This window comes from Nematolebias whitei, chromosome 20, assembly GCF_014905685.2.
Source record: "Nematolebias whitei isolate Nwh7 chromosome 20, NemWhi1, whole genome shotgun sequence".
NCBI lineage: Eukaryota > Metazoa > Chordata > Actinopteri > Cyprinodontiformes > Rivulidae > Nematolebias > Nematolebias whitei.
This window is the reverse complement of record NC_056517.1, coordinates 39,248,708-39,259,509: the sequence shown is the minus strand read 5'-3', so window position 1 is coordinate 39,259,509 and position 10,802 is coordinate 39,248,708. Positions and strand designations below refer to the sequence as shown.

Sequence of the window (10,802 nt, the reverse complement as noted above, 5' to 3'; positions counted from 1 at the left end):
TAACCTCTGTGCCACCACTACCTCTTATTATGGTGGTTGTGAGGTGTAAGTTAACAACATTTGAAAAAACAGAACTACATTTAAAAAAAACTGAATTACATTAAGCCAGAGCGGAAGTGGCCAGAGCGGAAGTGGCCAAAGCGGAAGTGGCCAGAGCAGAAGTGGCCAGAGCGGAAGTGGCCAGAATCACATTTGAAACAAATGGAATTACATTAAGCCAAAGCGGAAGTGGCCAGAGCGGAAGTGGCGGAAGTGGCCAGAGCAGAAGTGGCCAGAGCAGAAGTGGCCAGAATCACATTTGAAACAAATGGAATTACATTAAGCCAAAGCAGAAGTGGCCAGAGCGGAAGTGGCCAGAGCGGAAGTGGCGGAAGTGGCCAGAGCAGAAATGGCCAGAGCAGAAGTGGCCAGAGTCACATTTGAAACAAATGGAATTACATTAAGCCAAAGCGGAAGTGGCCAGAGCGGAAGTGGCCAGAGCGGAAGTGGACAAAGCGGAAGTGGCCAAAGTGGAAGTGGCCAGAGCGGAAGTGGCCAAAGCGGAAGTGGCCAAAGTGGAAGTGGCCAGAGCGGAAGTGGCCAGAATCACATTTGGAAAAAAAACAGAATTACATTTGAAAAAAAAATGTAATAAATAAACATAATAAATAAATAAGTTAATAAAGTATAAAAAAAGAACACTAAAAACAAACCCCACCACTTTACAGTTTTGCTTAATGTGATTCTGTTTTTTCAAAAGTTGTGTTTTTATTGGTTTGGTTGCGTTTTTTAAATGTAATTCTGTTTTTAAATGTTGTTTACTTACGCCTCACGGCCACCGTACCTTATCTTTGGAAAATTATTACAAAAAAAGATAAATATTCAGACAACGGGCACAAAATCTGCTTTTTTCCTTGTGTAATACAATAAAGACAAACGTTTGAACAGATGCAGAGGTTTTTATGTTGAAGATGAAATAAACATTTGTTGCAGCAGTTTTAACAATAGTGGAACTCACTTTAAATTTACTCAAGTACTGTGCGTGGGTAGGAAGAAAGTAAAAAACAATATGTGAGTTATGAATCCCATACTGTCTAATTTTAGTCCAGCCTTTCTGTCTGACACTTGACATCACCATGAAACACTTTGAATAAACCTCTTCCCAATGACTAGTTTCAAGGGCAGTCTTAGGGTGGCACACAAAAACCCAAAGCCAGGACAGAATTTCAGAAGTCTTATTGATGCCGTCATGTTTTTACTGTTCTGACTGTTTGAACCATGTGGGGTGAAGGAATCACCGCCTGATATAAGCTTACTTTGTGTTTTTGTTTCTTTGTACACCAAGAAAAGCCATCACTACTCACCTTTCCTCTCCAAAATTCATATTCATAATTGAAACGAACATTCGTGGAAAGAATGCATATCGCCCACTGTCTTTAAACAATGATACAACTTTAAACAATGATACAACTTTAAACAATGATACAACTTTAAACAATTACACTGTAAGATATTGTAGCGATCTCTGAGCTGCTACATCAAACTGAGAAATCTGTGACTGAGTTGCAGACGATATGAGATGTTTGTTGTTTCTGTGAACACGTATTCCTGAAAACTCAACAAAGTACCTTTTTTTAAGAGGGAGGTTTCTGTGAGCTGGGGTGGGATTTCAGAAAGGTAATGGCCTCGTGCTAAAATAGGAATGAAAGCATGAGTGAGGGCAAAGAGAGGTTGTTAGTCATCATGAGGGTCATGGTTTGTCTGTTCAGTGACAGTATTTTTCTCTTCCGTGTGATTGTGGCCTGACTGTGGACAGGGTGTGTCTCTCTTATGATTGACCCTGTCGGGGTTGGTGGTTTTCTGTCTTGGCACAACACTTGGCTGACAGAACTGTAAATGCAGGGACACTAAAGTTTGAAGACTGTTTTCTGCTTCATGCGGTGGTTTCCAGAGATGTTGGGCTGCATTGTAAAGTTTAGTGTCATCATTATAAATGTTTACCCAAAGGATACCGTTCCTCTGGAAAACTGAGGAATATAATTTCTGGTAAAGTACATTTTGGTTAAACCTTTTGAGCACTTGTAGCGTTATTCTACCTTCCACTGTAAACCCATTAACGAGGTGTTGTCTTCACAAGGGTTGCACAGGATGGAAGGCTTTTAAAAGGTACAAGCTACGGTGTAAACAATGCTCCTCGGGCCAAACTTGGGGCGTATCATTGAAGAGTGTGACCGACAAGCTTGTTTTACAGCCACACAACGAGCTCGGCTTTTATCTCCCCCAAGCAGCCAACACATCCCCGGAAAGATGGAGTGGAAACAGGAGGCAAACAAACGGCCTCGCCGTGTTCATGAAGGCAACAGGATGCAGCTCGACTCGGGGATGCTTTAATTAGGTGTTCGGGGATGATTCTTCAAAATTTACAGTCATCTAACTCGTTTGAGCTTGATTTTTTTTACAAAACGTATCTTTGTTTTTTCATTAACGAGTGATTTATGTTTTAAAACCTGAACGTACAGAGACGTCTTCATGCTGTGCGTGGTTTGTTTGCTCCACGTGCTTCTCCATCCTGTGAAAATCAGGTCTCATCTCCTGAACCCCTGAATGCATGTAGATTTAAAGATGTTGCAGTGTTCTTGCAGTATGTGTGGCTTCATGGTGGTTTGTTTTGCTTGATTCCTTCACAGCCTGCCGCCTCAGAACAGAGCAGCAGTTTGACTTATAGCTCTAAAATGTACTCATTTAGTCGTGCTCCACATAACATGGGGCGGACCTTGGAAGTCTAAAATGACCTCACATTTTGCTTTGGATTGATTCCAACAATGCAGGTGTTGGGGGAGGGGGGTCTTTTGTTAAATTCAATGCAGTTTATTTATATAGCACCAACAAAAGCTGTCTTAGCTTATACAGCAAGAATAATGAGTCCATTCGAGCCAAATTCAAATCCAGTTACAGTCAATTCAAACCAATTATAAAACATTACAATCACATTCTTATGAAAAGCCAGTAGGTAGAAAGGTTTTCTTTCTGGGAACCAGCAGATTGTGTTGAATTTTCCCTTTGGTGCAACACCCCCTGCTGAGCAGCACGTTGGTGGCAGTGAAGAGGAATGACTCCAGTATGAAAGGAAGGAACCTCCAGTAGAACCATTATAAGGATGGGCGCCATCTGTCTCAACAGGCTGGGGGTTGAGAGAACAGGAAAGAGGCGGACAAACACAGATTGGTCCAGTTGTGGTTCCTATGGGAAGAAAACAGGTTAATGGCAACAATACTTATACACGAGTCCCTCGTTTATCACAGGAGATCTGTACTCTGAAGACGAAAGTAGGATTAGTAGTACAAGTACTAAGTAGTTTATTTTATTATTTATATACTGTGTGTGTGTGTGTGTGTGTGTGTGTATAAAGGCGTTTTAAACCCTTCCCACTCTTGCAATATTCTAAATAATGTTTCTAAACCTCTAAAAGAGCCCAGAATGTCATAATTTCAGCTCCCTGCCTCCTCTGCTCTCAGCCACCTGCAAGTGCTCTTGGCCACGCCCACTTCTCCGCTCTGCACGGAGATCAGCGGATCAGCTGCAGCAGGAAGTTTATCGTGTGGGCTGCGCAAGAGGTGCTAAATAATTTAAAGTAATTTATTTTAAATAAAGATTTCATGCCGATCGTGCGGCTGATCCATCAATCAGCCAGTTGTTTAATCTTATTTTGAAAAACCGCGATAGAGTGAGTCCGCGATAGACGAACCATGAAGTAGTGAGGGACTATTGTACTCACGAGAGAGTGTAGACAGCAGCTCTTCACTTTGTCCTCCAGCATAAGCCTATAGTAGTGTAACTAAGGGATAGTTCAGGAAATCATTCATTCATTCAACCTTTATTTAAACGAATAAGGAAATCAATCCCTGCCCTAGCTATAGGATTTCTCAAAAAATAAATTTTTAGGCCCAGTCTTAAAAGTAGACTGGTTGTCAGCCTCATAATCAGAAACTGGAAGGTGGTTCCACAAGAGCAGACCCTGATAACTGAAAGCTCTGTGTCACGTTCTGCTTTTGGAAACTTTAGGAACCACAAGTAAACCTGCAGACTAAGAGTGAAGTGCTCTGTTAGGAAAATATGGAAGAGTAAGATCTGTAATATAAGATGGAATTTGATTGTTTGAAGCATTCTGTGAACAAATGGCTGCCGTTCTTTTGCTCTGAGATGAGGACCAGCCTGCACCTGGAGTTCAATGAATCCTCGTTTGTGCCGTTCGTTTACAACACGCAGAAAATCCAGTGATGTTTCTGAACCGATCCCACATGTTGACGTGGGTCCAGTGGAACGGTGCGGCCGTGACGCTAAGGCCTGACCGAGCAAAGAGTGGCGCGTCCTCTGATGCTTGCTGTAAATATTTATATAGCCTGTCATTTTGTCTTTGTGTCAAGTGCTCCGTGTCAGACGAGGAATAACAAAATGCTGTGAGTGACGGGCTGCTTTGTTAGGAGGCGTGGGAGTCGTGGGGTTTTAGGGGATAAGTTGAGGCGGAGGGGTGGTGTGCAGTAATGTGTGTGTTGGCTCAGAACCTTGGCTGTAATTTCATTCTTCATCTCAACCCTGCGTGCGTCTGCCTTCATCTCATCTGCAGCCAGTCCCCTCGATTCAGCCATCACTTTCATGGTCATGATGAGATTACATTATCACATGCATTTAACACGAAGCTGACGTGAGTCCGTGCAACATGGCTGACGGAGCTGGAGTCTAACAAGGCAGAGGGACTGGCTGTTAATTAACTTATTAACTACTTAGTTAGGGACAAGGTGGATATCTTACTCAAACAACAGCTGTCTTTTTAAAACAATAAGATGAGCTGGATAATAAAGTTAGAACTCCTTGAAGAAATGTATAATGCCTGCCGCCTTCAAAGTAAAAGTTTGAAATGTCCGGCATGATTTGTGCAGCGGACATCTTGAATGTGGTTTACTCTCACGAGTTAATAAGTTCTGTAAAATCCCTCTAGTGCTTCATGAACGAGTTGGTTTATCCCGGCTGAAAGTGACTTTGGGACGTCGTGTATATTCAGCTGCACATCCTTGGAAGGGCCGATCCATTCTGCTTATGAATGTTTATGAACGGCTCCTTGGCCTCGCCACAAACACATAAATCCTGCCAAGGCTGTTCTGGTCAATTAGAACCTTTTGGCCCCTTTTTGCAAACTACGTTCTCCTACACACAGATAGAAACACACTCCATCACCCCCAGCAGCCCTCCACTGGTGGGGCTGGGAGATTTATGGGGGAAAGCTGGGGTTTGTCAAATGGCATCTCCTCTCCCGGGGGGTGTCATGTCTGTAGCCGTCTGCCTAAGATCTGCCTTGTGTTCACCTAAAACTTGGTGTCTGTCCATGAAACAGTATGTGGTCGTGACCTCTGACATGTTTATTATTGCTGTTTGTTTGTTTGTTTGTTTGTGCCTGTAGCAACAGTTCACGATCTCATAATCATCATAAATTAATTACTGGATGTTTATCTACAGTCGAGCCCAGCGACCTTGTCCAACACAAAATGACCCCAGACCAGTCAGTTCTGCAGATGTTCAGCTAAACGTTGGGGTGCAGTAGCCGAGAGTCGTCCTCAACACACTGTCCGAGCTCTCACACATCTCCTGCGCGGTGCGTCTGGTACTGGTTTGTTCTTCTGGCCGGAGGTTTGAAAACGAACGACAAAAAAAAAATCCCCGTTGTTTTTGTGACGCCGTCTCGACACACGTTGTTGTTTCCAGAGCTGGTTTGGTCCCAGTACACGAGCTGGAGGCAGATGTTCTTCAGAGGAGTCTCTTTTTTTAAATTTAGCTCCGTTTGTTTTGGTGTGAACTGCTCAGAAATCCCACGCCTGTTACTGAAACTGTGAGTTGTTGCTTTGATGCAGTGCAGGGAGGGCGAGCGCTCGTCTCAAACACCAGGTGTGCCTGAAGAAGCAGATGACGTGTTTCCAGGAGGGGTTTCAACATGTCCTCTCCCTCTGTTCTGGCCCTGATGGAGAAGCTCCCAGGCAAATTTAAAAAATAAAACGTCCCTTTGAAACTTTTAGTTTTTATTTACTTTAATAACCACAAGAACAAACTCAGCTTTGTGTGATTTTGGAGGAGCTCCGGTCCCTCACAGTGATCCAACATGTGTTACAGTATTGTGGCTACAAATCAAGCAGGTGATGATGGAGAACACGTCACCCCTCACTGAACCAGTAACCAGACCGTCACTGGTTGGATTGGTCAGGGGTTCATGGGTTGGGCGCCAGGAGAACAGGCGTGTTGTGGACAAGATGTCCGTGTCCGCCTGGGAGACGTCCACGTCTCTTTACGATCGTACGTGTCCCCGCAGCAGGGACGAGCTCAGACTCCATGAACTAAAGGATTTCTGATCAATCTTCATGTTTCATGGCTCGTTTCTAATTAATCACTAACGTCTGAGCGTAATAATGAAAAGCTTTATTTAATTTAGGGATTTGAACATGGCTTTTATTCTCTTCTTAATACATTTAGAAATAATTTTTAAATAAAGAGCTAATGAATCCGTCTTTCTGCACGTAAATTGTTTGATTGTATGACCAGTTAAGATGATTTTATGAGTTTAAACAATGTCCCATAATGTAAATAACACGAAGATGTGAAAACTCGTAGAACGTACGGCGTCTTTCATCCCACAGTTTGAGACTGATTGATCCCAGAGCTTATCACTTGTACGTTCAGATAAATGTGCTGCAAATATGAATTATGTGTAAAAACTCGAATCATTAAATATGGACGGACACGGTCTTACAGATTTATCTTTAAAATCTCTTGGTTTTAGTTCATAAATGCTCTGATTGACTGTTCTCTGGTGTTTTCTGGCAGAAATGGAGCCGTGGATGTTCAGGTTCAAAGCAGAGGGCACGGTGGATTACTCACAGCTGACCTTTGACCCCGGCCAGAACGAACTGATTGTCGGTGCCAGGTAACCCAAAACCAGCTTTGGTTTTTAATTCTCTCATTTCTTTCAGGCTTCTGTCGTTTTTTTCTTCTGTTCTTCTTTTGACTGTTTGTTGCTGATGCACGAGGAACAATCAGTTTCTCTGAAGATGTCTTCAGAGGACAAAGAAAAATGGTGCTGGAGAGCAGAGTCCATTGTCTTTTTGAAGCCCAGCCAAGCGCCTCGCTGTGTGCGTGTGCGCGTGTGCGCGCGCGTGTGTGTGTGTGAGTGCGTGTGAGCGAGCACAGTGTATCGTTTGTGTTCTGACGGTCAGATGGTAAAATTATGGAGAGTCGTCTTCATTTTGTGGAAAACATTATGTCTCTCACGATGCACAGTATTTCATCTGATGGTAAAATGTACTTAAAGTGTCAGGGTTAAAGGAATAGTTCAGACTTTTAGTAGTGGGGTTCCATGGAAAGGTTAAAAACAATATCTTACCTGTTGTAGATAGCTCTTTGAACAGCCTCAGATTTAAGAAAAATAGTTCATTTTTGACTGGATTAAAGAGCTAATTGCTAACATGGATAAGTCAAAACAAGATTGCTGCAATTTTTAAGTAACTCCAATCTAAAAAATATATAAAAGCAGTTTATTAGAGGTAAAACGATGCATATATTTGTACTGTGTCTGTCCAGTACACATTTTTCCACTCCCATCAATAGAATATAAAAAGAGGAAAATGATATCTAAATAAGTATCTCAGCTGCATTCATTAAAACAAGTTACGTTGTTGGTCTTTGAGCAGCGGTTAATGCGAGGATGGTGCGTGAAGCTGAGCTGGGCTCAGTTTACTGCTCCCAGGTGTCGGTGCAGAGAGGAGCAGTCACAACGTGACGTACAAGAGGCAGCAGAAAACCATCTGGTGCGGGAGCAGAAAGACAAGGAGGAGAGAAAAACGAGCCGAGGGAGTTTTTTTAACACCAGCGCCAGAAGTTCGACAGAAAAAGCTCGTCAGGAAAACTGTAAATGGACAAACGTGAGGTCTGAGAGGTGAAATATGAAGTTGAGCTCAGAAAATAAAAATGAAGGCCCAACATTTACTGAAGGAGTGCATATCGCAGAGTTTTAGACTAAGATCGTTATTTTGAGAAATGACAGTTTTTTATTTTAACCTTGAAAAGACTAATCTGTGGGCACTCAGATGGCGCGTTGGGACTGACTGTCAGCTACTACCACACCAAATGTCAGCTCAGTATCAGTTAAAATAACAGCTATGATCATTTTAGTGTTTGCTGAAACCACTGTTGTTGTGGCCATCTTGAATCAGGTCGGCTCCAAAAGTTCAACCGTTGTCGATGGCAACCAAGTCTTTAAATTTCATTAAAATTAGTTGAGTGCTTCGTGAAATATTTTGCTAACAGTACAGTTAGATATAGGCACATATGTTTTTGCTGTTTCACCTTTGGCAGCATGCAAAAAGAACAGAATGGAATTTCAGTTGGTTCTGTCAACCATAGGCGTCACATCAGTTAAATGTGAAGGGGACACGTCTCCCCCACATTTACAAAAGTATTTGTTTGGACCCCCCCCCACACATTACAAATGCTTCTGACGCCAGTGCTGTCAGCACATGCTTGCTGTGCTCAGATAAGAGAAATAAGAGGTTCAGTTAAATAGTGTGTGGCAGCTGAACAGCTGCTCCGTGCCGAGCGGTGAAAGGTGATGAGATGGATTGATGGAGCAGCCGCGGCTCCAAGTTTGAAGATAATGGAAGGAAGGAGGGATCGATGCAAATATCAATAAGTAAAGCAGGAGGCCGCGGCCAGACCTGCCTGACAGCTGCTCTTCAGGAGACTGATCTCTGCACGCTCTGTTTTAAATGTGTGAAGATGATTGTGTTTGAGCGAGACATTTATAAAAGGTAAAAACTGCGACGGCTTGTTTTTTACTCTTCTGTTGACATTTCAACTCGGGGCTTTTTCTATAAAGTAAAAAATGTCGTCATTGATTAATCCTCTGGGGAAAAAATCCTCTTTGAGATCAAAAGTTTGTGCATTTTTTGTAAAACAAACCATCAAATAGCTCAGATCTGTTTTGATCATAGTTATTACTAAAGCGGGCGCTTGTGGAGAAAATGATTTAATATATTTTTAAAGTTTTCACACAGAAGAAGAAAATCTTTAGGATGTTGCTCTCACAGAAAAGTGTCTGATATTCATTTATTCCCATAATATTTTGGCTTATTTATAATAATTTTAGCTGAAAACAAAGACAGAATTGTGTTATTGTCCAGTGCAGCCCATAGACGTGTTGTAAAATCACTCAGTTTAGTCTGATCTGAGTTTCACTGCCAGAGTTTGTTCACTTTCTAAGAAAACGCTCGTCAAAAAGAGGCCATGCTTTATCTCGTCATCGTCGTCCTCATTAGAGTCCTGCTGCATCCACTCATTCATCATTTACTCCACGAGCTTCAGCTTCTAACGAGTTTATAAAGTTTTATCTCCTGCGACCCAGTAAACAACTCCTTTTACCCAAGAGAAGAGATTCTGGGAGTTTTAACTTTACCATGATAGTTTATAATGTTTGAATAATTAGTATCTTACCTGTTGTGGATAGCTCTTTGAGCAGCATCGCTTTTAAAACAACTTTTAGAACTTCAGATTAAGTCTAATGAACTCTATTTTATAAAAACCTTCAGATTGTTGAGAAATTATAAAGTTCTTTACACACAGATTTACGGTTATTTGCTAATGCAAACACAACAAGAGCAACGAGTTTCAGCACTTCCATCTGGATTCTTTGTCAGTTGTGGCACGTTGCAACACACAGGAAACACCAGGAAACTGAATTCACACCAAAGTGATGTGGAAACCAGGAGTGATCTCACTGAGGAGGGAGTGATTACTGAGCTGAAACAGCTGGGTTTAATCAGCTGATGCAGGCCAGATGTGGATGACAAAAAATAAAAATAATGAAAAAAGTAAATAACATATGTCTCTAAAAGACAAAACAAAACATGGCTAACGTGTAAACTTAATTATAAATTCACTATATTTTTCCAAGTTGAGGCTTTAAAAAGAGCTATGTACAACAGGTAAGATATTTATCGTCCATACAGCTCCTTCATGTGTCTGAGCCCCTCACATATTTCTTCCATCACGTGTTTTTATTTTTTTATTTCTCTCACAGAAATCACCTCTTCAGGCTGAACCTGGAGGACCTGACTCTGATCCAGGTGAGTTCAACCGTCCTCTGCCGGACTCGCCCTCTTTTCTCCGAGTCTTGGCTCCTAACGCTCCGACAGCGAGCCCAAGCTCCGCCTCCTGTCAACAAACTCCGAGCTGGATTTCAAACGTTGACACAGATTTTATAACTTCCAGCTGTCCCAGTAAAACAGGTCAGGATGTCACCAGTTCAAAACCTCTGGGTTAAAACGCTCCGTGTCTAAATCCAGTTTTTTAAACGCCACGCTTGTGAGATCTTTATTTATTTACTTCTGTCACGATCATGTCTAAATATTGCCACAATAACACATCCCAAAATATTAAACTGGAATTAAAGGAGTTTGCTGAACTCACGTCACCGCTGCCGTTTCTGAAATGATGATTTTTCTGTTTTGGTCAAATCCTCAAAATGAAATTCTGCTCCATACCAAGCCGCTTCACAAGATCTGCTGGAGCACAAAGGGTCTAGTTTTAGTCCAACGTCTGTAAAATAAATTCAGTTTTCATGTTGGTTAGGATGAGTGGGTGTGGCAGCCATCTTGGATCTTCAGTTGTAGCTCTTTTGCAGTTTCATGCACCTCCCGCCTGCTCGGCTGACATCTGACACAACGAGGACTTTAATTCTTGGTGTTCTGTAACAACTCTTGGTATTTGTCATTTTCACCCTGGAAAAC

General features: G+C 42.1%; 1 protein-coding gene across 1 annotated transcript in view; it reads left to right on the top strand.

The window, feature by feature from the left end:
* Positions 1-10,802, top strand: part of sema5a (sema domain, seven thrombospondin repeats (type 1 and type 1-like), transmembrane domain (TM) and short cytoplasmic domain, (semaphorin) 5A) — a gene marked incomplete in the record, with an annotated part of 172,932 nt that overhangs the window by 54,794 nt on the left and 107,336 nt on the right. The window contains 2 exon segments of the mRNA XM_037694274.1: positions 6,847-6,946; positions 10,094-10,139. Of these exon segments, the coding sequence (XP_037550202.1) occupies positions 6,847-6,946; positions 10,094-10,139 (146 nt within the window).